The 15,943-nt window shown below is 42.3% G+C and overlaps 1 protein-coding gene across 3 annotated transcripts in view; it reads right to left on the bottom strand.

Annotated features, from left to right (window-relative positions):
- Positions 1–458: 458 nt before the first annotated feature.
- Positions 459–15,943, bottom strand: part of reep3b (receptor accessory protein 3b) — a 33,173-nt gene continuing 17,688 nt past the window's right edge. For all 3 annotated transcript variants that reach the window (XM_085465403.1, XM_085465402.1, XM_085465404.1), the window contains 5 exons: positions 15,271–15,391; positions 15,063–15,176; positions 8,451–8,613; positions 2,440–2,573; positions 459–2,313 (listed from right to left, as the gene is read on the bottom strand). In XM_085465403.1, the coding sequence (XP_085321529.1) occupies positions 2,242–2,313; positions 2,440–2,573; positions 8,451–8,613; positions 15,063–15,176; positions 15,271–15,391 (604 nt within the window). In that variant the 3' untranslated portion in view covers positions 459–2,241. The remainder of the gene's footprint in view (positions 2,314–2,439; positions 2,574–8,450; positions 8,614–15,062; positions 15,177–15,270; positions 15,392–15,943) is intronic.

The raw sequence follows: 15,943 nt of genomic DNA, 5'->3' as shown, positions 1-15,943 counted from the left end.
GGATATATTTGTTTTGATGAAGTGACTCGCTTTTGCAAGTTATCCACCATGTTTTGCAGTTTGCACTAATTGTTTTGAGAAGAGCCTTAGTAGTGGTGCAGAGATCAATTCTGTTGTGAGAAATGCACCAAAGCAACTGAGAAAAACTGTAATAGTAGCAAATGAAAAATGATCTGTCCACACTTTGCTCCTGAAAAAGCCCGAGTGGCACCACACACTGAAATATGAATTATGACCATGGGCCAGAGTACTGTTACAGCGCCCAACACCACAGGAGTACAGTTCATACATTTGTATAATTTTGTAATAAAATGAATTGTCTGTTTCACCATCTGTAATATTAACACTGTACAGTATTGTTTCATAGTCTCACACAAAGATTTTAACAGGAAATATGGGCGCTACATTAGATCCACTGCAAACTCTCAGAACTGAATAATAATGGACAGACCACAGGATCTGTTGGCCTGACTGCAGTCAGACAAACTTTCTTTTATTACACCTCCACACACCAGGTATCTTCCCCACAAAGGTCATACAGCCACAGTGCTTTGTGTGGATACATAAAGCTTTGGTATCATTAGTCAGTTACAATGGTTACATGGACCCGCTGATGTGAATACGTTTGGCTTGTTGTTGCATCAAAGCAAATAAAAAAAGGCTGAAAATTCCTCTGCTTTAGGACGACCTGCTGAACCAGGAGCACGATGACACATCGACATCGTTTCTGCCAGAGAAACGCAGAAATCACAACGTCGCTCAACCAGCAGTGTGCGAGGAAACGAATGCTACGAGCAGCTGTTATCAGCATCCATCAGCCACCTCGTGCTCTGCATCCTCTCACAGCTAGTTACATTAAAATTGAGATGACAAGCAAGGACAGCATAAAGATAAAAAAGTATAAGAGGAGGTATATGTGCAAAACATGGTTGCATACAAAACACCTTTTGATCACCTCACAAAAAAACACCATTCAGAAAGCAAAACTTGAGTAATAGCACAAAACACGACTTGAAATTTACAACCAGGGAGTGATCGGGACACAGTACAAAGTGCACCAATAAAAAACAGAAAATAATCATCAAGAGTGGGAGCTGCAGGCCTGCACAAGTGCTGACACTCTCTCTTATTCACGTTGTTTCCCCCCGACAGAAGAGTCTGAATATCAGCTCTGTCAGGCCTGCTCTCCTCAAATGTTCATGCTTTCACATTGCTCTCCACTGGTACTGTAAGTGGGTACCAATTAGGCCACAAGTCCAGACTCCAACAATAGTGGTACGAGCAGGTAAAACAGCTAAAAGGCAGCAAAAGCAGAACTAATGCCAAACTTTTCGAATAGAGTTTGAAGCTGAACTGCTAAATAAATCATAAAAACATATATAATAAAAACAACTTTGGTTATTCTAAATGCAAGTTCAACATTTTATATTCCACCACGAGAACAGTGATTTTTCACTCTGAGCTGAAAGTTGGAATGAAGTTCAATCCAAATCAGGATGATTTACTCCTGAATGCACTTAGTAACACAACTGTGTTGTTGTTGTGTAGCTGAATGTGCAGCTCGCTCATGTTTGCTAATAAGACAGACGTGTTATTAGACATTCGCCCTTCTTCTGCTGCTCTTACAACAACTGCCTGATAAAGCTTTAATTAAGATTTTTAACAAGCTATTTTAAAAGCAATGTAAATGTCTATGTAGAGTATGAGTGTTAGCCATTAGTGTCACGTGACTCCAGCCAAGCACACAATAGTTGAAGGTTCACTCAAACTTTGAGATTTTGGTCTTTTGCACAAGAAAAATCATTGATGCAAAAAGTTGACAATAGTGGAGAAACCAAAGCTTGTGCCTGTTGAGGGGTTACTGTTATGCTGTGATGCAACAGCATGAAAACTAGTGAAGCATGACTTTATGAACTCCTCACAGAGGACGCCTTAGGTGGCATGTGTCCTGTAAAATTACAAACAAATCAACAGCTCATCTAAAATCTAGACACACATAGAAACACGTCTACAATGCTAACGAAGAAAGAAACAAATCACACGTCCCACAACAAAGTCAGCCCGTGTTCGCTGAGAGCGAGCGCTCTTTGAGCCACTGCGTGTAATAAATATGTCAGCAGAAAGGTGATCGTCAAAGAGCTCAGCAGAGTGAAAAGTCAGAGCTAAAAACAAGCTGACAGTACCATCCACCAACCAGCAGCCTGCTCAGCTGTGTGTATGTATGTGACAGCAGTAATGTCTTCAGACTCCGTAGTTAACGGCGCTCAGCGCTGGTCTCTTCTTGCCTTTAATCTTCAGTGATCCGTAACGAGCCTGGTGACAACGTTTAAGAAAAACACTCATCAGTGTGCATGCAGTCCAGAGATTCAGCACTACTGACTGTGGCAGAAGGATGTATCGACACACTAATGTGCGTACTCAGTGGAACAGAACACTCACGTCTTTGCGAACTCTGGATCGAGACAGTTTGACGCTCTGCGATCGCCTCAGTCCTTTCTGACTCACAGCCTCGTCTTCAGAGAAGGTTGGCTCGGCCTCTTCGTCCGTCCTTTCCTCCTGATCATAATAGTACTCTGGAGAACAGAAACACATACGTCAGGAATCACCAAGACACACAATGTTTGCATCCATCTGTTCTCCTCCACTTAAGAGGTTCACCCTGCACAGGTGCCCAGTGCTAACACACAGAGATTAAGACGCTCACATTCACAGCTGTGACAGACTCAGAGTTGCATGTTTGGGACTCTGGGCAGAGCTGGAGTGCCCGGATTTGAACCCAGGACCTTCCTGCTGTGAGGCGTCCGTGCTGACCAACACGTCTGAGTTTCAACAATGATCACCAAATTCAACGTAAGACTTTTTATACTGTTCTTACTATTAAAAGGGCCCACAGTCAATAAGCACACTCAAACTGAAATATTCAGTACAGTAATATAAACAGGAAACAGAAGCACAAATCAAATACACAACGATACTAAAACAACAACGAGACACAAAACCATCAAACTGGTGAGGTCCTGTGAGGACCAACAACAGGAAAACTGTAACACTGAAGAGTGTGAGCGATGACTGTGAGGCGCATGTGTCCCAGCAGAGGGCAGCACACACCAGAAGTGCCGCCTCTCTCTGGCTCCACTGTCATAAACACACAACAGCACAAGCTCATTATTAATAACATCTGCAGCTTCACTGCACTGAGCTTATCATTACGAGCTCGTGGACATCACATCATGGACAGGACTGCCTCACACTATCGCACTCTTGTATCCAGGGATAAATATCGATACATTGGAATATTGCGATGTTTCGTGTTACGATACTGAATCGATATTCAAAAGCAGTGTTATCGATTTTTTTATTGAGAATTTACTTGCATTTACTGTGTATTTCTTTTATGTGTAGCAATTCAAACTCCGGCCGCTAGTGTTTACCGCTTTCACTATGATGGAAAAACAAGGTCTCGCGATAACACTGGATGTGCCGTAGAAGCGTCTATTTTACCAAACCTAAGAAGTGGACCAGCGGACGTGTGGCAAACTGTGCTAGCTCACTGATGACAGAAGAGGAGAGGACACAGCAGCTTTCAAAGCAGATGTGTGGACTTCTTTTGGATTTAGGACAAAACAAGGCAGTAAAACTTTGACAAGAGCTACAAAGTCCGTAAAATCTGCACCGCCACAGTCAAATACTCAGGTAACACAAATTTACGAGTACCATAGCAACGTAGCATCAAATGCTAACCTTAAAACTACCAGCAACTGACTCGTGCAACAAAACCAGCGCAGTCGGTACTTGTTTCTATTTGCGCTGTCTGAGCGCAGTAGAGAATAAAGGATTCGGTGATATGATTACAACGCTGGAGCCCCGTTACACCGTTTCTCCGGACAACATATCGCAGACATCGCTCTCCAAAGTTGTACCAAGAAGTCACAGCGACAGTCCTGGACTCCCAGCTCAGCAGACAGCTGCTTGGACTTCGAGATCACAGCTCATCACATACTGATCCGTGGAACCTTCAGTCACAGACGAACAAACTCCTTTTCAGGTTGCACAAAAAGTGTTCCACTGGTGGACATGGCAGGGCTTCTTTTATTAGCACTTTATATTGTTTACTTGGATGAATTCTTCAAGCAATTTCATTTTTCATGTATAGTTGTTTATGTTAAGGTCACATAAAAGTGCTTCTTTTTGATGCTGCAGAGAGCAGTTTTTGGATTAGTATTTTAAAATGATAGTACTCACTAAGTAAGACCTCAGTGTTACATTGTTTACTTCTATCAGTAAAGTGGTTTTTGTTTATCTTCTGATAAGACATTTCTCCATTCATTTTGAACTTGGAGAGTGAAACGTATCCCTCTGTTTTAGTTAACAGCTCATTTAACACTTTGGACTGTTTACTGTGAGTTCTCATACAATCAACACAAACACAAATATCGTCTGGCTTTTAGTATCCCAATATATTGTATCGTGACACATATTGTATCGCCAGATTCTCGCCAATACACACTCCTACTTGTATCAACTGTATGCACTATACTTGAATATTAGTATGACGACAAAGTTGATTTGGACTGGATGAATGAATCGTTACCAAACACACTCACAATCAGTTACTAGCAAAAAGAAGAAACCACATCATGTGTTGTGACAGAGAACGACACTCACGACTGCACAGCACGGCTCCGGCGCTCGCACAGAAACATCCTGCAGAGCCTTCAGTTTTCAGGAACCAGCTTCCAGTTTGGATTCGGGAGACAGACACTATCTCTACTTTTAAAGCTTCAAACTTTCCTTTTTGCTAAAGCATATAGTTAGGGCTGGACCAGGTCACCCTGAATCCTCCCTTAGTTATGCTGCAATAGGTGTAGACTGCTGGGGATTCCCATGATGCACTGGGTGCATCATGGGAATCAAACACCCTAACCCTGTGGTCAGTGCAGATCCAGAACAGTGCACCATGCCTCAGCAGTGCTCTGATCTGTAGACTGTCCAGTGGAACATGTTCCCTGCTCTTCAATTAACTGACAGCAATTTTCATAGCAATGATGTCATCCTCAATTCTTCTTGTCGACCTTGTTGTTATTTCTATTGTGTTTTTGTGGCAAAGAACCACAGACAGTACAAACCGAGGCTGTGACTTCTGTAACCTGCATTCTTCCATAAAGACGTCAGTGAGAAAAACCTGGCTTCTTATGGTCTCAGTCACTATTTTGGGTCATACACAGTTTGTGTACAGTTTACAGTCACAAACCATCCCTCCCCGTCCATATCTTTGCATCCTTCCAACAATGGAAACCAGTGGGTGATGCCACAGAAGCTCCACCCATCTTTTATACTGTGTAGGCTCTTAACACAGGACTGAAAGCTTTCAAAGTATTTTCCATCTGGGTGGGTCAATGTGAAGAAGGTGAAAACAGGTATTATTCATCGTTAAAGCAAAATTAAGTGTTACATAGCTGGTTTAAACAAACTACCACAAATCTTATGTTTTGTTGACTTGGACAGTGCAGGACCAGCTCTGGTAGTGTTCTCGTTTGTCACCCGATGTCGGGTAAACTGTTCCTATAGTTTACATGAGCCGCCACTGACAGCCGGGTCGCTGTGGAGAAGCAGGGATTGGTGCGAGCCTATAACGCAGGGTTAGGGGAGGTGCGTTCATGTGCTGGTACCGTACTCGACGCTCTCGTGGCAGCTTTAAGTAAAGGCTGATTAGTACGTCTCACACAGCAACTGTCTGGTATTTTGCTTAAGGTAAACTCAAAGATATTCAAAGGATGGCTGGAAGGCAAAGGGCCGCAGTACCGCAGCTCTCGAATCACGTGAAAACTATGGCTCAAGGTATTCAAGCTCATTCACCTCTACATCCCCGACTCCGTGCGTCTCATCCACACGTGGTCGTAACAACACAAAGGTTCTATGCAGGATTTATTAAGCATCAGATCTGTTAATAGTAAAATGAATGTGCAGTAGGGCTGTGCCCTTTGACCACAGTCTCATATCCTGATATTAGACATTTATCGTCCCGACAACGATAGAAATCACAAAAACATTTTCAATTCTGTGAATCTCGGGCAGCTGAAGTATTTCCAGCTGGGCGTCGTGTACCTGGAGCTGAATGTTTTGACTGATGCATGAAACTATATATTTTTACACATAACTTATAACGGCCGTCATTTTCTTTGTGAGTATTTATCAGACGGCGTGCTCTAATGTTTAGTCTAAGGTTTATGTTGAGCACCTGACGGCTCTTCGTTGCTTCTCATCCGTAAACTCTCTCCACACTGTTTCACGTGATCCTTGCGTGGGTGGTAGAGGTTTGTCGTGTTTGAGTCTGAGGTGGGGACCTCAGTACGCTTTTCTGGTCCGTGTCAGACTTTTCATAACCAAACCATGTCCATGCTACAGAGGTAGCCACTCGTTTTCACTGGTCCTTCTGTTTGTCATCACTTCAGTTTATTTTGAAAAATCTCAACAGGATCTTCAGCTTTATTGTGAAAGGTTTGTGGAAAATAAACAAGCGGAGCCAAATGCAGGGTTTACCATTGCTGTGGCTAACGACAACGCGTAAAAACAGTCGCTTATCTGTCCGTAGTGTGGTTATTTTAAATATAAGCGAAAGAGAGAACCTTAAGAAATTAATACAGTCACTATAGCGACCATCAAAACCATGAGAAAATAAACCATAAACAGTTTATTTTGTGACACCACAAAACAAACGATAGTAATATTAAACGATAGACGTTTTCATATCGTCATCAGATATACACCGTTATATCGAACAGCCCTAATGTGCATCATCACCAGTCATTTTTAAGTCTGTTAAAAGGATGACAGACATATGAAGCCTCAGAGGCAGCGAGGAGCACACACAAAAGAGAGTTGTTAGGCATAAACATCTCCGTCTTCATCTCTCTGTAGCTCCTCCTCGTCGTCTGAGCTGAATACATAATACAGTCTCTCTCTCAGTATCCTGATGCTGTGTAGCAGCCTTTCTCCCTTACATCCACCCATCCGTCTCTACATCTCCATTCATCTTTGTCCTCGCCTCCTTCACCTCACCCCCCGTTCTGTCTCTTTCCACACCTCACCTACTTGCTGTGTGTGTGTGTGTGTGTGTGTGTGTGTGTGTGTGTGTGTGTGTGTGTGTGTGTGTGTGTGTGAGAGAGAGAGAGAGAGAGAGCGCGAGCAGGAGAGTGTGTTTGACATTCCACTGGCATCCCACACAGCCTTATCTCATCCCCTGTGTCTGCTGGGAAGTCATCTCACACTCAGTGTTTTCATTGAAATCCAACCAGCCTGCAGTTGTCATCACGCTGAGGACAAACACACACAGAGAAGTGCAAAGGTAACAATGTAGCTGTCTAACAAAGTCCTGCTCATGTGTGCCTTATTGTTCTCTTCTGACCATCATCATCATTATTTATGATGGTTGTCATTATTCTTAATTATTATTAGTCAGCATTGTAATAAAATAATGTTCTCTCATTCATCACCAGCGTCAGTCTTCATGGATTACTGCTTTGGCGTTTTTTGCCAAACGCATAATAAAATAAAAACGTAATATCACTGGAAAGAGTTTCACTGATATCTTTCCAGGAGTCATGTTTGGGATTCATCCCTTCATGGCATGTGTTGAGCACATGTGCTCACTGCGCACATCGTTGCTCACACAACAGTCTAAACGCTGAGCTCAGGCTCTTCAGGGTCCTGGTTGGTTTTGAACTGTGCACAGCAGGGAGACACTTTTCAGGGGGAACATAAAGGTCCAGTCACCGGCTCACTGCAAAGCTCCAAACCCCAGCAGGCTTCCTCAGATACGAGACGTTTTGTAGTTGTCATGGAGACTGTGGCGAGAACCAGTGACAGACAGAACGACGCCACCTTCATCCACCACGAAGGACTGACCTTTGGCTGGAAATCTCATCTTAGCATTGTTTAGAAAAAGCTACCATATCAAACATGTTATCAATCAGCTGTCAGGGTTCTAGTCAAACCTCTAATCACAGATTTTATTCTTTTAGGTTTCTGTTTACGAACTGTTTTCTCTTTCTGTTTCCATCCATCCATCTTCATCCGCTTTGTCCGGGGCCGGGTCGCGGGGGCAGCAGCCTAAGCAGAGAGGCCCAGACCTCCCTCTCCCCAGCCACATCCTCCAGGTTGTTCGTAGGAGCACCAAGGCGTTCCCAGGCCAGCCGAGAGATATAATCTCTCCAGCGTGTCCTGGGTCTGCCCCGGGGCCTCCTCCCGGTGGGACATGCCCAGAACACCTCACCCAGGAGGCGCCCAGGGGGCATCCTTGTCAGATGCCCGAACCACCTCAGCTGGCTCCTTTCGATGTGGAGCAGCAGCTGCTCTACTCTTTCTGTTTCCTTTACCATGAATTGTTGTGATTGAGAAGTTGTGTTACGTTTATGAGAGAAGCGCACGAGTGTGTGTGAGTGTGTGTGTACCATCTCCATCCGGAGCGTCACTGCTGCGAGACCTCCTGACAGCAGGGTTGGAAGAATGGGAGCTGTACTGGTACAGCTGGTTTCCTCTGTCGTCCTGCTGGTCTATCTGTGTGAGGTCATGCATACTCAGGCTGCGCAGCTTCTCAGTAATGGCCCCCTGACCCTGCAGCACACACAACACTCAGCATTACACCACAAAAACATCTCAGAGATCAGCAGTGCTGATGTGTTACAATCACAGAAAGAGCCTGTAGTTTATCAATAATCTGAATCATGTGGTGATGCTTTTGTTTCCAGGAGTGGCAGTCATCTTTCACGTGAATGGCTACAGTCATACAGGTGTCCTGTTCCTGATCCCATCAGTTGTTATAACAGACACTGTAGACTTTAATTTGTCTAAATTAAAAGCAGACGTATTTGTGTGCTTGCAACTAGTGTCAGATATCTAGAGTTCATTACTCACCAATCAAAATCCTCATAATAACTATTTTGTATAATTGGAAATATTTCTTTGCTTATCTGTACCTTAGACACACGTCACATCTAAACAGCTACAATTCAAATTTGATGCATTATAATTCCACATATTTATGCATCATTGTATCCAGAATGTCATCGTGTAGCTGTGACTGATTAATATCAACACTGAGCTGTTCAGATTTTACTAGTTCACTGGGACCACTATGATATATTAATACAGGACAGATATTATTGGAACGGCAGAAATCTGACAGTAAAAACAGACACTGCAAACTACAGCACTGTGAGCTGCTGTTGAGCAACCCTTCACTTCTGGAAATAGATCCAAGTTTACTGAAGTATGGAGGTGGAGGAGATCGTTCATATGTTGGACTATCAGTATCTTACATGAAGAAGAGAATATTTACATTAGAGAAAACTAAACTTCAGTCCGCACTGCTGCGCTGTTACTGTACAGGGCTTCATGCAGCTTTAAAGACCTGTGAGACAAACCGACGGTGGAGCACAGAAATGCAAACATGTCGTTTAAATGACTTTGCTGTGACAACATTTTTACATTAAAAAGTTTAAGAAGCATTACATGTTTTTCCACAACACTCGTTTCTTGTTGTGCTGCCGATCTGTGTTTGTCCTTCATCATTGCTGTATTTTTAGAAACATGAAATACTGGGAGACATCATGAAAGGAACCTTCTGCATTAAAGGATTAGTTCACTTGTTTTTCAAGCCTCAGGAACAAATAAAGCCTGAAACAGGCTTCGTTTGCCTTCGTGATGCCTCTCATCCACACTGGACTCTCAGAGAGGGTGCAGAGTCATTAACAAGGCCCAAAGCCACAGTCACAGCACCACAGCTTCAACAGCAACAGGCTTCAGCACTCTGAAGCTGCATTTCCACTGTAACTAGACCCACTAGTGTAAATGATACCTAATGGAATTGATTAAATGATACCGTCTGCTTCAGATCTGGGAATTAAAGCTTAAATCAATTAAACATATAACGAATAATTGATGATGACAAGAATACGCTAACTGTGAATAACGAGGTACAGAATACATTCAGATCAGGGATGCTACTGAATGATGATGAAGATGTTACCACGGAAACACTTCACAAAGAACATGAACAGCGGGGGGGGGGGGGGTATTGTTGTAATGTACAGCAGTATATTTGGGCTATTACAGGTAAACACTAATACGAACAAAATGATGAAGTCAGACATTCACAGGGACATTTTCACCCTGTAGCACCAATGTAAGCTCATTTATTATTATTCTTAGAGCTTTGTGATTTAGAAGGTTTTGATACATAATTCTTAATTTCTTTTTGTTTGTTGTTTGTAAACATAAAGCCCCGGCATGCTGCTGTAACAATGAAATTAATGTCAAACACATTAAGGGACATACAATGAAAAACAAACAGTGTCGTAAATAATGAGTGACATGTATCTGCAACACCACCAAGTCCATGTCAAAACCAAAACCAAAAGAAGAATCAAATTAAAACTGATGTTCTCAAGCAGCGGGTCTGGACACAGACGATAATCAAAGGGTGGATGCTGAGCTGTACGAAACAGAACAATCTGTCCATGCTGCTTACACTGACTGGTTTTTACCTCCCAGAGCAGCCTGCTGAACCACCGAAACCCTGAAGACACAAGGATGTTAGTGCAGACAGAAAAGAAACAAACGTCAGAGGGAAGACAGGAGGCAAGTTGGTGCAGATGCAGAAAACATCATCTCAAAAGCAAACGTCCAGCTGAGATCTGCAGTGTTCCCCCAGGATCCAAAACATTCACAACCCTGCATGCTGATGACCAACAAACACACAATATCAACTCATATTTAGTCGAGTTTGTTACACTTGCAATCAGCAAATTCTTAAAAACACAACCACAGAGGAGGACAGTGGTTGGGTTTCTCTGGGGCACTCCGAGTTAATAATACATTGAAGCAATTATTCTGCTTACATTTCGGGTCAATGATGCTACATTTTCATACTACAGTGTTTTCAACTTAAATGCATGTTTACTGCGTGTCTGCACCATCCGGATAGCAGTGACAGGAACATCAAAATAGTCCCTGTTTATATTGTTTGCATCTGCTTAAAACTAGCAAATTGTTAACCAAGAGTTGCCTAGATGATGGTTAGAAAGTACTCGGATCTAATCTGCTGTGATGTGACCTTCATTACCTGTTCAAAGCTAAACTATGTTTATGTGATCTTATTAGCAATAAGTTCTTCAGTCCCGTAGTTACCAAGAGCAATGCAAATGTTTTTATCAATTATCAGTGTGGATACAGACACATCTCACAAAAGGAGCACTGCGAGCTGTAATACTCATTTGGTAAACTGGTTGGTTACCAAACCAGCCAGGACTGCAAGCTTCCACATTACAACACATTTTAGATTTTACTTTGTTTGCTATGACTTCATTTATTGAATCTTGGTCCCATGCTGTGAGATGGACAAAGAAGCAGCTTTGAACTGTAAACTGGACGGAGGAAAAGCTCTGAAATGTCTTTTCTTCTCAGTCTGTGACAGCAGGTACATGTGGTGTAGGTGCCAGGTTTGCATGTCTAACCACAGCTCTAGGCTCAGCTAAAACATTTCAGACAGATTGATTTTATGTGCATTTCAGATGGTTTTACTGTAAAAGCCAAGGTCAATCAAATTCCTAGTAAGATGCAAGCCTATTTTAAAGAAATGAAAAACTGCTACTAACCCTGTGATGACAAAACATGCATGCGGAGAAAAGAAGAGACTGTAAAGACAAACGGGGAACACAAAGATGAAATATGTAAGAAGATCTTCATGTCAAGGAGGAACCATAGGAGACTCAAAGTGAGGCAGCGAGAGAGAAGTGAGATGCAGGGCAGTGACAGAGGCATCGCTTTGATTAACAGGGTGTTTCAGGCAAGTGGAGACAGGAGGCTGCACTGACACAGCAAGGACACAAAAACAACCAGACCTGTCGTTGATCCTGCTGAGTGCTGCCTCTTTGTGTTAGAATATGCACACCTGACCTCGTTCATTATGTGAAAAAGCAGGTGCTCTTTCTCTAAAACAGACCATAACACTGTTACTCAGCTGAAGTCAGCCACAAACTAATCCCACTGAAGAACTTCAGTTACGCTTAAATGAAGTATGGCCTGTTAAAAACTCCATTCAGAGTCGATGGGTAGCACGGTCAGCAGAACCTTGTTCAATGCAGTCGTGGAAATACCACTCAAGAACTCAACTTCCTTCAGTTTGAACTCATTAACAACATTCAAGTTGTTTAGTTTGACACGGCCGACACCGCTCCACAGGCTAAAGTGTTAGCAAGCACTGGATAAATGCTTAGGCTAAGGTAACATAGCTAATGTCATCTTATAGTAACACTAACAGAGACCATCCTAACATAATGTTAACATTTTCTGATACTTGAACTTTGCACCTGCTAAATCCTGGCTGAGCGGTCCAATCAATTCAGATTAATTCTGAGTCTTTATTTATTTACACACACAAACACACAATAGAATTGTATTATAGTTCGATATTATAATAACTACATACTATTAATCATTAATAATGTACTAGTTAGTCATTATTCCTCCATTTCTGAACATGGGCTTCAATTGTTCAGTCTTGCTTAATAAAGCTGCTTTCAGCTGCTCCCATAAACAAATAAAATTACTTAATACCAGACTAATCCTTGATCATCATCAGCATCATAATAATAATGTGAGCAGTTATTAATTTGTTACAGGGGTTCACTGTTTTGTAGTGTCTCACAGTTAAATACTGCTGTACTACTGTGGATCTAACCTGACACCATTCGCTTTTTCTTTGTAGTGCATCCCCACTGCTCAGGTGCTGTGAAGCGTGAGATCAACTGGGCGTATCTGAATCACTCAGGTATTCAAGAAATGCTGAAGAAACCAGTTCAAATGTCATTTATTTATACTGGCTCTGCAGGAAGACCATCTGAGGCACAGACATGCACAGAGGATGTGTGAGCATGTGCAAAGGCTATCAGACACATCGTCAAGTGAAGATCTCGTACAGGCTATCGATTCATCTCCTATGCACTCAGTCATGCACCAATGCCACAGTGACTGTCTATATCGGGGTCAGCAACCTCAACACCCAAAGAGCCATTTGGAGCCGGTTTCCACGCAAAAGAAAATACTTGTTGACATCTAAAATGAAGATAACACTGTGTATATTGTTTTTTACCTTTATGCTTTGTGTGAACAACTAAGGCGTGTTGCTTATGACATCCATGAAGTGCTACAGAGAAAACTACATTTTATTCATGTAATGAACACATTTTGAACTCTTAAAGAAATACAACAAAAGCTGAACTAAAATAATCCAGCAAACAAAAACTGCTGTGAGCCGCCCCCCTCATATCACCTTTGTGCTTTTGGAGCCTTGACCTGACTTTTAATAAATAACTGGGGAAATAAGCACTATGCTGCTAAAAAATGAAAAATATATATTTGCAAAATTCTGCCTAAATATGTATTTTACCTGGTTAATGTGTGTGGCGGGGCGTGGTCTGCAGCGCCGCTGCAGGGGAGGCGGACGCACCTGAGCTGCACCCGCAATCAGGCCTCGCCACCTTAACGTCTGGTGGTATGTGTGGGGCTGTGAGCTGCAAAGCTACAGCCGGCTGTGTGTGTACAGCAAGCGTGTGTGTAAAGTGGTCAATAAAGAGATGCTGAAAAGCGCGTTCATGCAAACATCGTCGGGTCTGCTGTGATATGTTTACAACGGGACTTCTGCTCCTGAACCTCTGCGCACAGCGTCTGCAGGTCGGGGCTGTACGAAGTCACTTTATCTTTACAGGACTGTAAGCTGTCGTCTGTGGGGCGTGAGCGTGTTTGTTTTAACATAGTTCACGGTGGAGCTGCTGACATAATGTGGATCCGAAGGTCCATAACTGGCCTACGTGGGGCTGAAAGTCTCGATAAATGCACGCCGTTTCAGCTTCCACGAGTGTGACGCTTATTTTGAGCGATGAAAAAAATAATATAATTTTATTTTTATATTTCAATATCACAATAATCTTCCAATTTAGAACTACAAGTTAAAAAAGAACTAATATAAATAAAATACACTTCATCTAAACACTTCTAATTTATTTTCCCAAACCACGCGGAGCCGCACTGTAAGGACTAAAGAGCCGCAGGTTGCCGACCCCTGGTCTGTATGCTCTTACGTCTGATTTAGCACGCTAAATAAGGACATTCAGTGCCCACAGGCGCTACTGTAGAACACAGACAAAGGAAGCTGTTGCAAGCAAAGAGAGCTGAAGCCGCAGACTGGTATTTTATTCCTCTGTAGTAGGGCTGTTCGATATAACGATATGTATCGGATGACGATATAAAAACGTGTATCGTTTCATTTTACGCTATCGTTTGTTTCGTAGTGTCGCAAAATAAACTGTTTACAGCCATATTTGTTCATGGTTCTGATGTCACTGTAGAGGCTATGTTCATTTCTTAAAGTTCTCTCTCTAATATTTAATATAACCACACTACAGACGGACAAGCGCCTGTTTTTATGCGTTGTCGTTAGCAACAACGACGGTAACACCATCGTGTGTCCGTTTGTTTATGTTCCACTTAAACCTTTCACAATAAAGCTCAAGATCCTGTTGAGACCTTTCAAAATAAACTGAATCACATGAAAGAGCAGATTATTTACGGATGAGAAGTAAAAAAGACGCCAGGTGCTAAAAAATAAAGCTCAGACTCAAACGTTAGAACAGGCTTCTCCCCGCAGCACGCCGTGTAATAAATACTCAAAGAAAACGGCGCCGTTACAACTTATGTCTAAAAATGTATCGTTTCATGCATCGGTTAAAACACTCGACTCCAGCTACACGACGCCCAGCAGGAAACACTTCACACAAGTCGAGCTGCCCGAGATTCACAGACTTTACAGAAAATGTTAAATGTTTGTGATTTATATCGTTATCGGACGATAGACGTCTTATATCGGGAGATGAGATTTTGGTCATATCGCACAGCCCTACTCTGTAGCAACGTAGTGAGAAAGAAGATGAAAACTGACTTAGCCATGCAATCTAACATAAAACTGTAGTGCACTCACGTGAAAAATTAAAAAAAGAATAACTTGCCTTGACGGCTGCAGTGACCGCAGCGGTGGCTGCAATGCTCAGGCCCTGCTTGCCAAAGTTCACCATGGTCTCATAGCTTCTCTCTTTGGCCTGCACAATGTACTCATCTATTTCCTAAAGGAAGACAACAATTACATTTTAGAACACAGTTGAACTGGGCACAAAGCAGTGTGACCTGCATTACACGTGGATGTACGGATGAATGTACCCTTTCTCTGGAGGACAGCAAAGGATGCAGACACTTCCTGTAAATAAGACTTGCTCCTCTGGTGTAAGGGGACAGCAGCCAGACCACAAAAGCTATCTTTAGCTCGTAGTAGAGAGGAAACCTGGATATGGAGACACACACGGTAAGTTTAACCCATGGTACATAATGATGCTTTCCACTGCAGAAAAACAGGTTAAGAGATATGCACCCACTCCCACTCCTGTTGTCAAGTTTTTGTTGCACACAGCTCTGAAGGTTTATTATGGTTTTTTGGACTGCACCGACATGTTCCAGCACTTTCTGTGACTGTCTGATAAAACAGCTGTAGGGCTGCAGGTATCGATTATTTTATTAATGGACTAATCTATCGAATATTCTATCGATTAATCGAGTAACCGGGTAAGAAATTATTTTCTCTTATTAATGAGTAATAATAAATATTCAAAAACTTCTCATTGGTTTTAGAAATGTCAGTGTTTTAAAGTTTAACTGCATATAACATCTGTAAAAAAAAAAAAAACATCGTTCTCCATCAATTCCTCAAAATCGTTACATTGTTCCTTCGAGCTAAATGTTGCCACATGAGAGATTCATAAAATCACTGAAACTCGACCTGAAGTTCCTGCAAATGTGACTCTGTTCCTACACAGTGCACATCCACATTACCACAAGT

This window comes from Copadichromis virginalis, linkage group LG8 (genome assembly GCF_057382275.1).
Source record: "Copadichromis virginalis isolate Kocher_CV1m ecotype Utaka linkage group LG8, C_Virginalis_male_GT1.1, whole genome shotgun sequence".
Taxonomy (NCBI): Eukaryota; Metazoa; Chordata; class Actinopteri; order Cichliformes; family Cichlidae; genus Copadichromis; species Copadichromis virginalis.
Note: the sequence above shows the minus strand (reverse complement) of the source record. Positions and strands in the feature narration are given on the sequence as shown.